The sequence below is a fragment of the Onthophagus taurus genome, chromosome 3 (assembly GCF_036711975.1).
Source record: "Onthophagus taurus isolate NC chromosome 3, IU_Otau_3.0, whole genome shotgun sequence".
Lineage (NCBI taxonomy): Eukaryota > Metazoa > Arthropoda > Insecta > Coleoptera > Scarabaeidae > Onthophagus > Onthophagus taurus.
The window spans coordinates 28880554-28900656 of NC_091968.1; the positions used below are offsets into that span (position 1 = coordinate 28880554).

At 33.6% G+C, this 20103-nt stretch overlaps 1 protein-coding gene and 1 long non-coding RNA gene across 3 annotated transcripts in view; one reads left to right on the top strand and one right to left on the bottom strand.

Moving 5' to 3' along the window:
• LOC111424014 (rabconnectin-3 alpha) overlaps positions 1 to 20103 on the top strand; it is a 37799-nt gene that overhangs the window by 9717 nt on the left and 7979 nt on the right. For both annotated transcript variants that reach the window (XM_071194729.1, XM_023057405.2), the window contains 10 exons: positions 1865 to 6723; positions 6781 to 7017; positions 10771 to 11027; positions 11088 to 11225; positions 11280 to 11554; positions 12758 to 13172; positions 13221 to 13895; positions 13986 to 14069; positions 19205 to 19265; positions 19328 to 19536. In XM_071194729.1, coding sequence (XP_071050830.1) covers positions 1865 to 6723; positions 6781 to 7017; positions 10771 to 11027; positions 11088 to 11225; positions 11280 to 11554; positions 12758 to 13172; positions 13221 to 13895; positions 13986 to 14069; positions 19205 to 19265; positions 19328 to 19536 — 7210 coding nt within the window. The remainder of the gene's footprint in view (positions 1 to 1864; positions 6724 to 6780; positions 7018 to 10770; positions 11028 to 11087; positions 11226 to 11279; positions 11555 to 12757; positions 13173 to 13220; positions 13896 to 13985; positions 14070 to 19204; positions 19266 to 19327; positions 19537 to 20103) is intronic.
• LOC139429225 (uncharacterized) lies at positions 719 to 1869 on the bottom strand. The gene is made up of 3 exons (XR_011639888.1): positions 1276 to 1869; positions 1033 to 1217; positions 719 to 969 (listed from the first exon to the last, which is right to left on the bottom strand). It is a non-coding gene; the product is annotated as an uncharacterized lncRNA (long non-coding RNA).

Below are 20103 nucleotides of genomic sequence, written 5' to 3' on the forward strand. Positions count from 1 at the left end.
GTGATTGTCAATCTAGAGATGAAAACAAGAGTGCGTTGGTTCATCACCATGTTCTCAGTGGTCACCATTTTAATTTTGAGAATTCTCAGATTGTTGATAAAGAATCAATTTATTCAAAGAGATTGTTCTTAGAGATGTTTTACATCAATAAAGAGGTTAACTCCTTAAACTTCAGAACTGACACCCAAAACCTTAGCTCTATTTACAGTTACCTTGTTATGAAGGACTGGGGTAGAAGGGATCAAACATCAATTGTGGGTGATTCGTTGGTTTTCTAGTTCTTTTTCGGTTTTTGTTTCCTTTTTCATAATTTCAATTTTATTCCCCCTCTCAACGCCACCTAGTGGTCACTTTTGGTGTATTTGGTGTTTCGCCGTGATGACGGTTGGCCAGCCTTGTTTCTTTTCCAGTTTTTGTGGTATAAAAAACTTACGTGACTTATTGCCTCTTAACTTTTAACGAAAAATTTTAACGTGTTCTCTTTGTAAGTAATAATTTTTTAATAGTTTCAAAATTAACTTTGTAATGATTTTTAGTATCTTTTGATCTTTAATTGCTCACCTTTAGTGAATTATTAGAAGTATAAGATATGTTTAGTGCTCAAAGTTTGCGACCTCATGTTTAGCTTTGGTTCGGTTCCTTTATGCAATCCATTTTTGTAAGTTGTTCAATTGTTTTGCTTGTTAACTATTGTAACTTTTGTTCTTCAATATTGTAGTTACCTATGAAGAAGGAAAAATAAAATTTCCGAAAGCTCGGTAAAGATAAAAGGAAGCCTCTTTTCAATTATCTAGCCTTTGTCGTGTTGGTCGTGTATCCCAATAAACTACTTTAGTTCCTAACAGTAACGACCGTTACTACTCCTAAACTAAATAATTAATTTCATACCATGCAGCATACCTGAAGTATCTTCTGTTGGTTGATCTTGTGGAGACAAAAAGCAATTATTTATAGTTTCTTCTTACAAATCTAAATGATTTAAAAAACATATATAGATTAAAAAACAAACTTTTTATCCAAAATTTCATTTACCTAGTAAGCATAATGTAGCTAGCTTTTTCAATTTTTTCTCAACATATTTGCACATTGTTGCAAAATGGTTGGGGCAAACACAATAGTTACTTAGACGCTTATTATTAATTAATTCAAATAATTTTGAATTGTGTATTCCAGAGAGCCAAGCCATTCGAATAATAGGGTCGGTCGGAAAATAATATCTAGAAATACAGAATGAAAGTAATTATGCTGTATTAATTAATAATTTTTATAATTTACCTTTTAATGTCTATCATCACAAGATGGTACACAGCAAGGATTAATAACCGACATTTTTATCATTTAAAAAATTTTAAATGTTTTTTACACTTTTTTACACTTAATTACAAAATTACACTCATAAATTACACTTATTAAAAAAATTAACTGATTTATCAATATCATTTATATTTGACATCCTTAAAGGTTGTTTAAATTTGAATTTGTGTAGAATTAGTTATCGACGGTGACATCGGATGGCGTTGACGACGGTTACAATTTTCATTCATTTGAGATCCCCCCCCCATGGCTGTGAAGTTGGTTACAGTTGGTAACATTGAATTGGTGTCACATTGACGTTTAAATTTTATTCAAAAATTAATTTAATTTATTTATTTATTTCTTTCGATGATTTATTATTTTTGTTAGATTAATAATATATGAAATTGTAAGCACGGTTGATTTTGTCAATTGAGACTCACAATACTTGTTTGGAACTCACTTTGACCGTCTGCATTCAACTAAAAATTTTTTTTTTGATTACATAACTTAAAAAAGAATAAATTTTTGTGTATCCGATTTTTGATTACATTTTATTAAATGTTTATAGGCGTTTTTGTGAAAATCCCGATGCGGAATGTGTCTCAGAAGAACCTCTTATGGAATCAGGTGGACACGATGGTTTAGATGTTCGCATAGAAACCCTCCTTCGAGATTGGCACCACAGCCCCGATTTATTATTTAGTATACACCCCGTTGATGGTAGCTTTTTAATTTGGGTGGTTGAGTGGCTTGATGAGTACCATCCCGGATCATTTAGACAAGCTCAAGTTTCGTTTTCAACCCGAATCCCTTCCGCGTTCCCCCTTGGGGATAGTTTGAGCATGTCGACAACTGTCAGCCTTTATAGTACAGCTCATTTTATAAAACATGTCGTTAAAAATGCTTTGAGGGATTATTCAGGGTTGAGTATAGTTAGGGAGGAGGATGAAACGAATCCTGGCGATGAAACGAGTATTCCAAAACCGGAGGAGGATAGTAAAGAAACGTCCCCCGTGGTTTATTTAGTAACTAAACACGATAATGGGACCTTGAATTTGTGGCAATTAACTTTTGCCGATAAAAGTAAATACACTCAAGTTTTGAGTATTGGTCATAATAGTAGAGCTTCAGGGCATCGGTTTCGTGTTAACGATATTACATGCCACCCTGTACTCCCATTATTATTAACTACGAGTCATCATAACATCGTTGAACAAAATAAAACAACTTCGAAAGGAAATATCGGTTTTTGTAGTGAGTTGATTTTATGGAAAGTTGATGCTGTGGGGCCTTTATCGAAATCGGGGGGAATTTGTGAGTTGGCTAGGATATCTTCCCCGGAACCTTCAGCTTTTAGTAACGTTGCATGGATTCCAACTTTACTACCGAGCAGTACTTTAGGAAATTTATCTAATTCGCCCAGCGCTTGTTTTGTGGCTTCCGACGGGCAATGTTTAAGAGTTTATCAAGCCGTTATCGACGCAAGGACTTTACTCGCTGATATTTCCTTCAAAGAATCGAGAATGAATAATATTAATGGATCTGAATCAACAGAAACTTCATCAACGAACGAAGAAAGTTTGTTAGAAAAAATTAACATCGTTTCTCAACAAAGTACTTCAAGACCGGGGTGCATAATCCAATTGGAAACTATTTCACCGGCTATTGAGTGGCAAAACACCACGTTTTTACACGTTTATCAAGAACAATTAATAACGGGGCAAAGAGCAGCTAAAGATATCCCTTCAAACGATGCTATGGTTGATTTACAACATAATATCGTGTTTGAGCAACCTTTCTTTATCGTTTTATTAGATTGTACAGATCAAAACACGATCATCCATACTTGGAAATTAACGATTTCTTCGAACGAACCTGAATTATCCTTAACGGGAAGTCAAATGTACGTTCCAGATTGTAATTTAGTACAAGACGAAAATGATTTATCCCGCCGAAACAGCATCGAGTCTTTACATCTAAAACAAGCTAAAGTTAGTCCTCATATAAGTATAACAACCAAACGGGAAATAAAACAAGTTTTAAAGCTTCCGGATGGTGTTGAAATAATTCATGCAGCCCCAGCAGCGGGTCATTTAAGCTCGGCTTCGATTTATCCAGCTTGTTTGGCTCCTTATTGTTTTGCGACTGCTTGTAGCGATGGAATGATCCGATTTTGGACGGTTTCTGAGGCGGTTAATCAAGTGAGAGAGATGAGGGATTATATGTTGGAGGAGGATGGGGATATTGTTAATAACGGGAAAGTTTGGTGCGAATGGAATATGGTTAAAGAATCTGCGATTGATATTGATGGGCAAGTTTTAAATATAAGCGTTGCTTATTCGGGGAGATTAGCTTGCGCTTATAAATACGGGCGAAGTTTTACACGTCCGAATAAAGATCAAGATCACGATTCGAGATACATTAATTTATGCGTTGCGATTTATGAATGCGAATCAACCGGGGGAACCGAGTGGATTTTAGAGGATGTTATCCACTTAAAAAACATTCATTTACCAAGGATTAGTATCGATAAACACCTTGATTTGCGCTATTTATACGACCACAAAACCTTGCAAAAGAAGCAAAGAATTAACGAGGTTCTACATACATTTTCGAACGATGAGCGCCAAAATTTAGCGACCGAACCCAACATAAAACCCACGTTATTAGCAGTCCCAAGTTTTAGCACGCTCCAATCTTTAAGAAAAAGCATAACGGAAATGGGCAACATTTGCCCGTTAACTCAAAAACACATCGTCCAATTAGATTGGGTCTCGAACGAAGATGGTTCTCATATATTAACGGTTGCTTGTGGAAGCAAAATCATGTTATACACTCCTTTATCGTCCGATTTAGCCCAAGCTAACGTAAAAGCAATGAAAGAATCGATAACAACAAATCGTCCCATATTAAGAAAGGCGAGTTCTTTAGCTCAACCCCTTTTTGTGGACGATTTTAAATGGATGACGTTACGAAAAATCGAACTTCAAACGGCGGATGGTCTCCCCCCGCTTCCAATGCAAATATCTTGGGTGCGAGATGGAATTTTAGTCGTTGGAATGGATTCGGAGATGCATGTTTATTCCCAATGGAAACCTCAAAATTCAAATCAACAGATAACCTCGAACGAAACCGAATTGAAGAATGCTAGAGATGTCGATTTTAGAACGTTAACTCAAGAGAATCAGCGGAAATTAGCCGCGGTTCCAACGTTGGGTCGAATTAGCTCGGTGAATCTTCAATTATTAGATCGAAAACGCATCGCTGCTAAAGATAGCACGATTGATTATATGCCCGATTATGGGTTGTTTGAAGCTTCGAGGATAGCATGCCCAGTTTTACCTCAATATCACCCAAAACAATTAATGGAGTTATTAAATTCCGGGAAAATCCGATGGGTTAAAGCGATTTTATCTCATTTGGTGAGGTGTATTGGAGGAAATATGGACTCAGTTGAAGATATTCAAGGATGGGCTAGAACTAGGACTTTATCGGTGAGTTATCCAGCGGGAAGTCCCGAGCATAGGGCGAGTATTGGAGAAATTGTCTTGGATTATAAAGAAATCGATAGTATCCCACCCGTTCCTTTATGGACTTTATTAGCCGCCGATAAAGAACAACCATTAACCCAAGAAGAAAAAAAAGATTACAACGAATTATTCGACACAACCTTATCAATGGATGAACCTTTAGACATTTCGTTAGAAGACCAAGACACAACGCGTTTGGAAAGACGCCCATCCGAACGTAATTTAGGGGTGGGTCATTTCACCCCGCGTCAAGGTCGAATTCTTTCAAGATTATTAACACACACTCACCTCCCAGGGCTTTCAAGTCTCGATCAAATGCATCTTTTAGCCCTCGCGGATACAGTTTCAACTTGCAACACAGATTTAGCGGAAAGATTCGCAATAGATGCTGCGAAATCAGCTATGGCGAAAGAAAACATAATTGGGCAATCAGAAAATGTGATTACTGATTCATTAGATGATTGCGGTTTAAGATTTTTGCTCGCAATGAAACATTATAATTATCTGTTGAGGTGTTTACCTTTAGCGCAACGTGCCCAATTTCAAAAACAAGGTGTTGGAACTAATAATTTAGCTTGGGCTTATCACTCCGAGAGTCAAGAGGAGTTGTTGAATTTGATTCCAAGTTACGCGAAGGGCGAACCAACTTGGCCAATTCTTCGGGAGTTAGGAGTTGGGTGGTGGGTTAGAAATATTAATTTATTAAGACAATGTATGCAAGTTTTAGCGAAAGCTTCTTACCAAAGTAAACAAGATCCCATGGATGCCGCCTTGTATTATTTAGCTATGAATAAGAAAAGTCTTTTATGGGGGCTTTATCGCTCAAAGAAAGACCAAAAAATGACGCAGTTTTTCGCGAATAACTTCACGGAGGATCGCTGGAGGAAAGCTGCCTTAAAAAATGCGTATGCTTTGTTAGGGAAGCAAAGATTTGAGCATGCCGCTGGGTTCTTTTTACTCGCCGGTAGTTTAAAGGATGCCGTTGAAGTCTGTTTATACAAACTCCAAGATATTCAATTAGCCATAATCATAATTCGCCTCTACGAAAGTGATGGCACCTCATTAAAAAAACTCCTTTACCAAGAAATTTTAGGATGCGACACCGAAGGTAACAACCAAGACATGTCAAAAGCCCACCCAGATCCTTTCCTACGCTCAATGGCTTTATGGACCTTAAAAGAACACCAAAACGCTTTAAGCACGCTATTAGTTGGAAACGCGGGAAATCAACACCCCGCTCACGAAGACGACGAACGCCGAGAATGCAAAGAAACCGACCCAAACGTTTTTAATTTCTACGTTTATTTAAGGACGCACCCCCTCCTTGTTATGCAACACAAAGCTAAATCTGGACAAAAAAAAGTTTGGTTACCCGGAGGGAAACAAGTTGTGGTTGAAGAAACGATAACCCCGTTAGAAAGACAATTATATTTTACAACAGCTCATGGTCATTTTAGAGCTGGATGTCCCGCTTTAGCTCTTGAGGTCCTCTCAAAATTACCTTACGTAGTTACCGATTACACAAAACAAACTCCCGTGACTTCACCAAAAGATAAAACAGATAATGAAATCTCAACTGGAATTTTATCTTGGGATTCTAAACCGCAATTATCTCAAAAAACAACCGATTTTGATTGGGGAGGAACCTCCGATTTTGGCACAAAAACCGATGATTTAGTTTTGGAATGGGATGAACCCAATGAAGAGGATTCCGACGATTCAGACGGAGGAATCAGCATGAACATAGGCAAGAATAAAAACGATGAAGAGGAAGATGATAACGGCGAAGATGGTGATGAACAAATTGATATTATGGCGCAACAATTAAAGTTTGTGGCTTGTTTGAAAATTTTAATGGAAGAATTATCTACTTTAGCAACCGGATTCGAAGTCGATGGTGAATTTTTTTTTATTAATTAAAATTAAATTAATTCAAATTGAATTAAAATTTAAGGTGGTCAACTCCGCTATCAACTTTATATTTGGTTGGAGAAGGAAGTGGAAGCTTTGCGTGAATTGTGTAATTACGCGCCGACTGAAGTGATCGAAACGACTGATTTGGATCAACTCCCTGAAGTTGATACCGTTGAAACCAAAGAGCGACCTACTTTGCATGAAATTCTCGTTCAGGAGAAGTTAGATTTTGAGGCGAAAGTTCAACGAGCTGCTAAAAGAAGAAAATGGCTCAAATGTATTTTTATTAATTTATTTTAATTACAGTAATACCTCGATATAATGGACAAAATATTTTTAAGTCATACTATTAGTATTATCTATTTAATACATCAGTATATTTAAATATCAATATTAGCACTCAAAGATAGAATCCAACTCGGGTTATTCCGCAAGTTGCTCTATTTTATTGTCATAGATAAATTCAGGGACGGCAGTTTGGTAGTATATCCCTTGAAGTGGCTAAACCCGAATGTTTCTAGTGGTAGTGTTAGTTCTATTTTAGCTTGTTATACAGGGTTGCTGATATACAGGGTGTCTCAGCGAGACCGGTCATTAGACGTTTCTGGGGTTCTGGCCAAACAAAAAATTTGAGAATGCAGACTTAAGTATTATCAATTACGTTCTCTTCATCTAAAATATTTTCAGATTTCTAGCACTTCCGGTTATACCGGAAGTCGCCACCTACTTTATTTTTTTAAATGGAACACCCTGTATATTTTTATATATTTGGATTTGTCTGTTTTGAAGGTTTATAAATAACTTTACTTTTTGCAATTTGATTCTTCCGTTCTCGAGTTATTCGATTTTTTCTAGAAAAATCTGCTCCAGCGGACATTTGTTAAAAAAATCATAAAACACTCAATTTTTTAGATATCAATTTAGGATTCAGAACATGCTTAAACAACATGATGGAGTATGTTTTGGTGCCGAGAACGGCTGTCTAGATCGTTTGGTCACCTTACTGGCACACTAGGCTAAATATCCATATGATATGTGTGCATTTTTCAAAAAACCCTAATTATCTCCCAAACTATTAATATTAGGTATGGGACATATCGGATATAAAAGATGTAGAATAAGACACCGAAGACGACTAAGAAATAAAATATGGGGGGTGCCATTTAAAAAAATGAAGTTATGGTACTTCCAAATTTTGAAAAGTTAACGTGCCATAGTAAAGTGACTAAACGTTCTAGACAGCAGTTCTCGGCACCAAAACATACTCCATCATGTTGCTTAAGCATGTTCTCAATCCTAAATTGATATCCCAAAAATCGAGTGTTCTCTGATTTTTTGAACAAATGTCTGCTGGAGCAGATTTTTCTGGAAAAATTCGAATAACTCGAGAACGGCTGAATCAAATTGCAAAAAGTAAAGTTATTTATAAACCTTGAAAACATACAAATCCAAATATGTACAAATATACAGGGTGTTCTATTTAAAAAATAAAGTTGGTGGCGACTTGAAGTGCAAGAAATCTGAAAATATTTTAGACGAAGAGATCGTAATTGATAATACTTAAGTCTGAATTCTCAAATTTTTATTTTCTCCAGAACCCCAGAAACGTCTAATGACCGGTCTCGCTGAGACACCCTGTATATGGAACCAGTCGATTATCTCCTAAAGTAAGATAGCTAGCGAAAAATGTTAAGATACAAAAGTTTTAGTGTTTTTTTAAATCTATTACAATAAAGACAAATTAAATGTACAGGGTCAGTCAAAAAGATAAGACGAAACAAAGTTACGTTTTCTTTAATGGAACACCTGTATATTATTCCATATTTCGATTCATCTTGAAATTCTAAACAAAATTCATGTAGCTCATTATAAACCTAAACTCAACTGTTTTCGAGATATTGAACTTTGAAGATCACTCTTTTAAATTATACAAAAATATTTTAGGCGTTTATGTTCACAATTCATCAAGTTACCTTTGAAAGTTTTTCATCTCCATAGCAACGCAGTGACATAACACAACATCAAAAATATAAAAATAGTTTGAATAATTTGCCCCCAAAAATAAATTACGTCACTAATTAGATAAATTCGTAAATTTTGAAAAGCACGATATCTGGAAGACGGTAAAGTTTAGGTCTATGATGTGCTACATGAATTTTGTTATGAACTGAAATATGGAATAATATACAGGGTGTTCATTAAAGAAAACGTAACTTTGTTTCGTCATAACTTTTTGACCAATCCTGTGTACAGGGTGGTTCAAATTCGATGCCGAATAGGCTAACTCGAAAACTATAAGAGTTAGAAGAAAAATAGCTGACATGTCATGATCTCGTTTTTCGAGAAACTGCTAATGCCGAAAACCTCGTACCGCTATCGTCTTTTGTTTTTCCGCTAGAGGCCAAAATTGAAAATATCGTAAAACCCGCAAATGTAATTATCTTGGTTATTATTATGAGTGGAGTATTATAACTAAGACATTATATGGACACTTTTTTACAGAGAATTTGATGACGTAGTCAAAAAAATTTTGTCGGTTTTAGATTTTGAGATATTATCACAATTTTCGTTTTTTTTAATGGAAACAACCACTGATTATTCGCTTAATAAATTCGTTATTTTTTTCTGATTATAAAAATATAGGGTTTGACAGGTCTATTTCTTATTGTTTTAGAATGAAACTAAAAATAAACTTTTCTTTTAGTGTCGTCGAAAAAATTAAATTTACAGTTTCCTGTAAATTACAGTTCTATAACTAAAAATTAAAAAAACATATTTCTGATATTTGAAACAAATATATTTGTTGAACTGTTTAATTTATATATGTTTTACACAAAAGTTGGAATTGATTGCATTATTTCACATTTTTTATTATGATTTAATATTATTTTTAAATGACTTAATAAATTATCGATAGATGGCGCTCATATATATATTTTTTTTAATTCAAATAAACAGCAACATTTGTTTGTATTCAAAAATTTTCTGAAGTGTCACTTTAAAAATCCTGTTTTTAAGATCAATTACGAAAATTTTGAAAAGTTTGACATGTTAGAATGTTACATATTAAAAAATTATTTGTTTTTAAATACCAGAAGTTATTTTCTTATTTAATTGTTAACTTTTTAGATTGTACCTATCGCCCCATAACTTACAGGAAACTGTAAATTTAATTTCCTCGACGACACTAAATGGAAATTTTATAAAAAAAGTTTATTTTTAGCTTTATTCTAAAACAATAAGAAATAGACCTGTCGAACCCTATATTTTTGTAATCAAAAAAGAATAACGAATTTAATAAGCGAATAATCAGTGGTTGTTTCCATTTAAAAAAACGAAAATTCTCATGATATCTCAAAATCTAAAACCGAAAATTTTTTTTTGGCTATGTCATGAAATTCTCTGTAAAAAAGTGTCCATATAATGTCGTAGTTATAATACTCCACCTATAATAATAACCAAGATAATTGCACTTATTGGTTTTACGATATTTTCAATTTTTTCCTCTAGGGGAAAAACAAAAGACGATAGCGCTATGAGGTTTTCGGCATTAGCAGTTTCTCGAAAAACGAGATCATGACATGTAAGCTACTTTTTTTCTAACTCTTATAGTTTCCGAGTTAGCGTATTCGGACATCGAATTTGAACCACCCTGTACGTAATTTGTCCTTATTGTAATAGATTTTAAAAAACACTAAAACTTTTGTATCTTGATATTTTTTGTTAGCTGTCTTACTGAGAGAGATAACTGACCGTTTCCATACATATCAGCGACCCTGTATATTTCTATTGAACTAACACTAGATCTAGAACTAGAAAGGTTCTAGATCTAGTGTTAGTTTTAGTGACAATGCTAAGTAGGGCTAGTTAGCACTAGATCGCTATGTTGTATATTTATATTGAACTAAAACTAGACCTTGGGAGTTTCTGGTTAAGCCATGAATTAATAACAAATACTCATATTAATCCATTATATCGATGTTTTTATAATTTATTTTTATTAATTACTTTTTTAATTTAATTTTTTTAGCAAATGAAACTTTATTACGAACTTTATTAAGTTATTGTTCCCTTCATGGAGCAACCGGATGTTTAGCTTCGGTCCGAATGGAATTAGTTTTATTATTACAAGAGTTACAACAAGAAAAAACTCACCAACAACTTTTAAGTCCATTACCGTTCCCCACGAGTTTACCATTATTAGCTGCCAGTGTTGCTAGTAGCAAAACAGTCGTTGCTGATCCAATAAGATATTTACAAAGTTTAACACACGATATGTTACAAACGGTAAATCATTTTAATTTAAATAAATCGTTAATTAATTTATTTTTAAATTAATTATTTTAGATGGTAGAATTATCTCAACCAAGTGTAAGCCAAAGTCAACTTTTAGTGCTAAGAGATTTAGCCATCGCTTTATCAGCGTGTATTTATCAATCATTGTGCGATTCAGACACATTTAAAAATGCAATTCAAGATTCACAGGTGAATATATTTTAATTGTCAAATTAATTAATAAAATTATTTCAATTCTTTTAGGAATGCTCCACCCATTTAGTTGGACGACGTAGAAGAATGTCAACGAATGAAATCCAACAAATATCAAATCTTCCATCAAAATGGCCGGGCGTAACTTCTTTAAGAGCCCTCCTCGCGCAAGAAAAAGACGAAGACACCCCAAGATTAACCGTTTTATTATGCGAATCTTTCGTGGCAACCTATCTCGCTTTGTTACTTTATGGATTGGTGACTTGCGATTGCGTAATTTTATTTTATTTGGCTGCACAAAAGTTTGATACTAATGCATGGGGGTCGTAAGTATTTAAAATAGATTGTTTTAATTTTTAATCAAAATCACGTTATCAAGTAATCAACTTGATAGACTTGCATAATTATTTGAAACGCCAAAATTCCAAAAAACGTCAATTTAATTTAATTTTTTAAGGTTTGACTTTAAAAAACGTAAACAAATTCCTTTTTTCGTATGATTTAAGCATAAATTAATAAATTTTTATAAAAAACATGACGTTTCATAAAATGACGTTTAATTTTGACAAATTGTTGTGAAGTTAGTTACAGTTGGTAGCAATGAATTTATGTCACATTGACGTTTAAACTTTATTAAAAAAAATAAATTTACTTAATTAATTTCAATAGTAGTCGTGGACAAAGTATAGTATTCTACTCATATATAAAGAGCTATTATTCAGTAAGAAGGGCTTTCGACTCTTCAGGGTACCACGAGAAAAAAAAAGAAAGAAAATTTGGTATAATTTTATCAACAGAACGACATAGTTTTAAATTTCCCGCTTGAGTTTCGAGCCAAAATGGCGGCAAGCCGCAGTAATATTTGTTTGTATTAAAAAAATTTCTGAAGTGTCAAATTAAAAATCCTATTTTTTAAGATGCATTATGAAAATTACAAAACGTTTAACATGTTAGAATGTTTCATATTAGAAAATAAAGTAAATTTTATATAAATTTTTAGTAGGATAATTTTTATAGTATCGTAATTTACAGGAAACTGTAAATTTAATTTCTTTGACGACACTAAAAAAAAGTTTATTTTTTTTAACTAAAACCTTATAAATTTAAATTTATAAGTTAAAACTCATTTACCTTATAAATTGAGATGAATAATCATCATTCACGGGTAATCAACTTGATAGACTTGAATAATTATTTGAAACGTCAAAATTTCAAAGAAACTTCAATTTAATTTAATTGATTTAGGACTTTCTAAAGGTTAGATATTAAAAAAACCTAAACAAATTCATTTTTTTCATATGATTTAAGCATAAATTAATTAATTTTCGTAAAAAAACGACGTTTTATAAAATTGACATTTAATTTTGACAAATTGTTGTGAAGTTGGTTACAGTTGGTGACATTGAATTTGTGTCACATTGACGTTTAACTTTATTCAAAAAATTATTTTAAAAAGTAATCAATTTCAATATTAGTTGTGGACAAAGTATAGTATTCTACTCAGCTATTAATAATTTATTATTTTTTAGCCTCTTCGGTGGAAGTATGAAAAAGTTATTACGAACAGCAACCGCATCGACACCAACCCCAAGAACTTCAACACCAACCGACGACAACATAAGTTGGTTAAATAAACACCGATCAAAATGGAACGCGAAAATCTTAGGGCATCAACAATCCGTTATGAAAGAGGATAAACCAACTTATCGCGAACAATTCGTCCCCCCCGAAATGAGTATAATGGCGTTTTTATTAACAAAACCCGACGTGGGGGCGGAATTCGATATTGACGATGAAGAATCGGAAAGCGAAGATGAAGAAGTTTTTAATAGCCCAGCCCCTGTTAATAATAACGAGCATTCAGATCCCAATTCGTATTCTTGGTTAGTTTTAAGATTGGCAACGTTAAAAATAGCTTTAGCAAGAATTAACGACTTTTTAGGAGTAAGTATTTTTTTACCTTACCAAAAATCAACTCAATAATTAAAATAGGTTGCAGGAATTGAATCAAGCGAACTCCCCGTTGCAAGTCCCTTAATCCACAGTATGCAAAGACGTTTAAATAAATGGCTTGATAATTTACGAGCGGAATTCGATTGTAGACAAACCCCACCTGAATACATTCCGGGTTGTTTCGTCGAAAACACCCCCGGTCCATTAATCCATAAATACCGTCAATTACTCGAACCCCACAATACCCCATTTTGCAATCAAACCGCTGCGGCGACGGCAAGACGTCTTTGGACTTACCTAGTTCACCAAGAATCCGTACGCGATATTTTTATTCGAGCCGTTTTCGGAAAACGTCGCTCAATGAGCGCTTTAGACGAGGTTCTTCCGCACCCAGAACCCGCATCAGAAGCGGTCCGAATTATCCATAAAGAACAAGATTCCATCGCTGCCTTCAGTATTAACCAAGTCAATTCCGGGCAGATCGTAATCGCGACTCCACGCGAACTCCAAGAAATGGATATCTCGTTATTGTTGGAACTCCCCGTTTGGTTGGAGGACGAATGCGAATTGGACATTTTAAGTATTTCACGGCAAGATCCCGAAGGGTTTATTACACCGTTTTTGGTTGTTAATACCGCGGGGGATAAAGCGAAAAGTACCCCGGGAAGTCCACCACCTCAACAAGCTAGCCAAAGTGGGAGGGGAACCACAGTGGTGAGTATATTTAGGATTTATTTTGGATTAGGATGAAAGAAAGATTAAATTGTGGGGGCTGGGCTTTTTTTATTTTGTGGTGTCTGTTAGATAAAAGGTCTGAACTTTCCGGGATGTCACGATGCTGCGTTCGTTCATCTTGTGCTGCAACGTTCGGCGCATATGATGCGTTCGGTCTGTCTCTACCTGACTTCATATCTATATTAGATAAATTTAAAACAATTTGCTTGTGAATTCCCCTTATTTATGTTCGCAGATTTTTAATATTTTTTGATGATATAATTGCATCCTACGATTGTTTTTTTTTTAGATTTATATCATTTTATTCACTTTTACCTGCTTAAACTAGAACTGATTTTTGATAATTTGAAACTGGTTTAATAATTTTTATTTTTAATTTAAAAAAATTCTTAAATGTCAAAATGACATTATTAGGTTGGTTAAATAAAAAATCACTGTTAGTGTCAAAATAATTGTGGCGGTTTATGTTGGTAACAATTATCTTTTGACGTTTAAAATTGGTTATGTTTTGATTCTATTGTCATTAATCAATCAGGAATTCAAAGAGATTTTTACTGTTCACAAACGAAAAGCAGGAAATAATATGCAAGTATTGCAAAGGGCTACTAATATATTTTTGTGTACAGGGTGTCCCAATTTCGATGTCCGCATAGGCTATCTCCGAAACTAAAAGAGATAGAAAAAAAGTAGCTTGCATGTCATGATCTCGTTTTTCGAGAAAATGCTAATGCCGAAAACTCCGAACAGCTATCGTCTTTTGTTTTCGCTCTATCGGCAAAAACTGAAAATTTTGCAAAAACGACAATCGCGAATATCTCACTTATTATCAAAGATGGAGTATTATAAATAAAACATTATATGGGTAATTTTTTACGAAGAATTCAGTGGCGTAGGTAGAATTTTTTTCCCATCTTTTATTTTCGAGATTTTAGACGTAACTTTATTTTTTTAAATGGAAACCATAGTTGGCTATGACTTAAAATAATTTGTTATTTTCTTCTGATAACTAATATATATAGTTTGTGGGGTATATTTCTTATAGTTATTGAATAATTAACAAAAATTCATTTTGTTCCATCTAAATCTAATGTATGTATTTAAAAGTTAATGTTGCTATGGTGATAACTAAGGCGCGGAACTTTTGTGACAAAAGAATACGATTTCCCCCCTCCACTCGTTCTCAGTGGCTTCCTAGAAAACTAGCCAATAAGAACAAGTGGAGGGGGGAAATCGTATCGTTTTGTTACAAAAGTTTCGTGCCCTAGTGATAACCATACATACTATGATGGAATATAATGTATCAATTTTTTTTGTTCTTTCTAAAACCATTGTATGTATTTAAAACTTAATGTTGTTATGGTGATAACCATACCATGAGGGAAAGTATTGTTTCCAATTAGGTATTGTCAAAGTTAGTAGCAAGGAGTTTGTAGTAGTATTTAAAAATTCACTAACAACTCTGGCATTATGTGCTGGTGCTCCGTCATATTGAAAATATATCATTTGAGACATATTTAGTGCCAAATTGTCGACCAAAGGCTCAAGTGCTGCCTTAATATATTGAGGTATTTCTCTGAGTTTAAGTTTTTATGTTAGATACTATATGGCAAAATTCTATTATCTAAAAGGGCACACCATACATTGAACCCCAAGCTTCTTTGAACACTCAGAGACTTCTTCGGTCCAGATAACATTTTGAACAAACAGCAGACTATTTAATTTTTCTAAATATCATCTACAAAATTCTAATCTTCGATTGACGTCTCCGGCACGTAAATAAGGAGTTAGCCCCGCTTTGTATGGTTTATACTTATTTTTCTTTCATATTCGGGAGCAACGGCTTTTGGGTCAGACGTCTTGTTGCAATTTCTCTTGCAGGTCATTTTGGTATGTTTTTGTATGTGGTTTATTAAATTTTCTGCTAACCGGCTGAAGGTTCTTACGTGCGGTTGTCTTCTTTCTGGATATCTTGTGAAATAAAATTCCGCGGCTAACGTCGCATTCTTATCTGATAACATATAGCATTCCATCATGCTATATTTTTCATAATTTTCGAAATTCATTGTAAAGTTTTACTCAGTTTTGTTATATTTTGACACTTAACATGCTGATGCATCGTACCAGCACATAATGCCAGAGTTGTTATCGAATTTTTAAATACAAACTTTGGCAATTATTTGATACATTATGTTGCATCATAGTATGTATGATTATCACCATAGCAACATTAACTTTTAAATACATACATTAGTTTTAGATAGAACAAATTGAATTTTTGTAAATTATTCAATAACTATAAGAAATATACCCCACAAACTATATATATTTATTATCAGAAGAAAATAACAAATTATTTTAAGCCATAGCCAACTATGATTTCCATTTAAAAAAATAAAGTTACGTCTAAAATCTTGAAAATAAAAGATGGGAAAAAAATTCTACCTACGCCACTGAATTCTTCGTAAAAAGTTGCCCATATAATGTTTTATTTATAATACTCCAACTTTGATAATAAGTGAGATATTCGCGAATGTCGTTTTCGCAAAATTTTCAGTTTTTGCCGATAGGGCGAAAACAAAAGACGATAGCTGTTCGGAGTTTTCGGCATTAACATTTTCTCAAAAAACGAGATCATGACATGTAAGCTACTTTTTTTCTATCTCTTTTAGTTTCGGAGATAGCCTATGCGGACATCGAAATTGGGACACCCTGTACATTCGAAAAACTTCGTTCCACTTCCACTGAAGTTATAGGTGCAAACTTAAATGCTAGTATTTCACTAACAGTGTATTTATTGTTTTTTATTTCTGTAGATCCTGTACTTAAACATGTATATAGAAATTTCTTTCAAAATAGAAAAACCATGATTTTTTTAAATACACATATCCATTTTTTTCTTTACTGGCTTAGCAGTTTCACTGTTTATTCCATTAATTAAGTCCTGAGCTTTTGTCACTATATCAACCTGTGCAGAAAGCGAAAGCCCAGTTGTTTCCAATGTTTTTATTGACGCACAAAGAAAGCCATAATTTGATGTAATGAAAATCAAATCTGATTTTATTGTATTGTCATTTAGTAAGGCCTTTGAAATTTTGATTGACGCAGCGTCCTCTTCGTCTAATGCATCAAACACATTCCTAATTATTTCGAAATTAGTTGCTTTGCGAAATTAGTACTTTGCCGCTTCAATCCATGTTCCCCAGCGAGTAGTTACCGGTTGTGGAGGAAGAACAACCTAAATACTAGTCGCTATTTCCTTAAAAATTGCTACTCTTGATGGCGCTTTTAAAAATACTTTTTTCACATTGGCGATAAGCCGGTGGATGTTAGTGTATGTACCTCGAATTTGCTCACAAACACGATGAAGTCCGTGTGCAGCACAAGTCAAGTATGTCACTTTTGGATAAAACGTTTGTATCGCCTAGCATCTGATACAAAGAGTAAAATCATATCTCTGTTGAAAGTCTCACCCAAAATCTTAACAGAATCATCGAAATGTCTTGCAATAGTGCTATGATTCGCTTTATCAAGCACTGCTGTATTTAACAAAAATTTTTGTTTCGCAATCGACTCATCATTATCCAAAATACCAATGATGACATTTGCCACATATCGTCAATTGAGAGCCACAAGAAGCGACCGTTGATACATTTTCGTGTGTGTTCTATGGGATTTTGGTAAAGTTCCTTAACATACTTTGTGCGAAGAGTAGTTTCAGATGGTACTTTATACTCTGTGTATGACTCTAGGAACGATACTAATTTTTTGTTACGCATTTTATATAGAGGTATATCAGCTGAAATTAGTGCGCTACATAGATCTTCTGCAAATTGAATATCTTTTGATTTGGATGTGGAACATTCAGCAAAAAAAGGCTGAGTAGTTTTCTTCTCATTATTTTTTTTCTCTAATTCTATGTGTTTTAAACTTGCTAGATGCTAGTTTTGAATACAGGATATTCACGCACATATTGGGATAACTTTCCTGAACTTTTCGAATGTCGATAATTTAGTATTCTTTAAAGAATTGAATAACTTTATGGTAACTTTATATCAAATTGCAAAATAAAATTTTGAAAATATGCATTAAAAATATTCATTTATTTCCAAAAATGTTATATAATTTAAAAATATGCAATGTATGCTCGTATAGATAAAATAAGCAAAAATATGCTCTAACAAATACGGCTCTAAATTCATAGATTGATTTGAAACAAATTTCTATCTAGTCCATTTTATTCTGGAGGGTATAAAAAAAAATATACGTTTGCATATTTTTGGTTGCCCTATTAATCAATCAGGAATTCAAAGAGATTTTTACTGTTGCAAAGGGCAAAGGGCTACTAATATATTTTTGTGTACCTGTTTACCCTATCATAACCTCAAAACCAATTTTTCGCCTTACATTGGTTGTAAACATCAATTTGCGGCCGCTCGAATGTTGGATTGAAGTTTTCCTTAAAGTAACTATAATAAAAACTATATTTTACTCATTTTTCTCTTATCCTTATCTCAGGATGTTCGGTTTGGAACACTTAGTATTGGTTTTTCCTAGAACCAGAATGTGTTTCTCTTAGCTCATGCCATCAATCGTATTTCCACTGCGATTTTTGCCTCTCATATCAACAGGTGTTGTATTCTGCACTAATAGGATACAAAACCTAGCAACTCTATCTCAAGAAACTCCATGTATTTGTACTGGAGTAAACTCGCCATTGATTTTAATATTGTATAGAAAAGATTTACTTTTTGTCTGTGGGATTCGAGTTGAAAATGAAGCAGTACTACAATCATCATTATCTGAGTTTTTCTTCTTTCTACGTTTTAATTAATGTTTACAAATGTAAATCTTGTTGGTTTTTAGTTTGAAAAGAATATAATTTGTTCCAGATCGCACTTTTCGTGTCGTTATCAATAAACAAACTACATTTTCTAGGGCAGACAAGTTCATTAGGATTAATTTTTCCAGAAACAAGGTTACCTTTGTAGTTTGTGTACTCTTCACCTTTCAGTCTTGCTTTCCTTATGACTTATTACGTTTATATTTATTTTCATTTACAACACCTCGTTTTTATAGGAATAATGCTAAAATTCGTTTCAATATATTTTTGTTTAAACTAACTTTTAAAGATGCAATTATATTATCAGTTAAATTCATTTAGTTATCATAAAAACAACCTTATTCTCCAGTAGTTAACCCCCGATCTTTACGAAAGCATGTTTAGGTTGCTGTTAACTTAGATTTCAAATTAAATAAATCTTAAATTATGAGACAAATTTGTTTAACAGACTTTCAAGCATAAAATCGATGGAATCCGAAGGATAACTTCGCATCCTACGATGCCCCTTTGTAAGTTCTCCAATTAAGTTAATAAAAATTATACCAAATTAATTTTTTTAATTAAAATTTAGATTTAACTGGTGGTCAAGATGGATCTGTTCAATTATGGGAGTGGGGTCATAGTCAAGCTGTCGCGTGCCCAAGAGAATCGGGGACTTACGCTAAAGTTACAAGATTGAGATTTTCCCAACAGGGTAATAAGTTTGGGGTTGCCGATTCAGATGGAAATTTAAGCCTTTTCCAATGTGGTTTAAAAGCAAATTCAACCAGACCCTTCTTTGTAAGAATTATTTACAGTGAATTTCACTTAAGATGCAATACTAATTTTGTCCCACATAAAATACAACATGTCAATATAATTTGACATTACAGTAAAAGTCGATAAAACGGATCAATACGCAGAGTTCGTTATAGCGCAATAAAAATATACAACTATTTAGCGCTGAATAACAAATTATTTCAGATGTCTTTAGATGCACAGCTTAACCTAAATGTTTTCAGTTCTAGATAAGTGTTAGTTCTAATTTTAATTGTTGTGCAGCGCTAGATCTAACACTATACCTAGAACTAGAAACATTCGGGTTTAGCCGTCTTAAGATACGTTTACAAATTGTGAGTTCTAGGCTCATCTTTTGATTATTTTTAAAATTAAAAGCAATGATAATTTATTTTACTATTTAATTCGGTGGTATTTTCGAAAATTTCGAACGACTAGCGTTCTTCATCAGGCACGACTATGGGAAATGAACCCAAGGAATGTTTACACACAGGGTGAGTCAGAAAGAATGGGAACTCCGAATACCGGAGATACTAGATACCAAAATATGATGATTTAACGTAACATCTC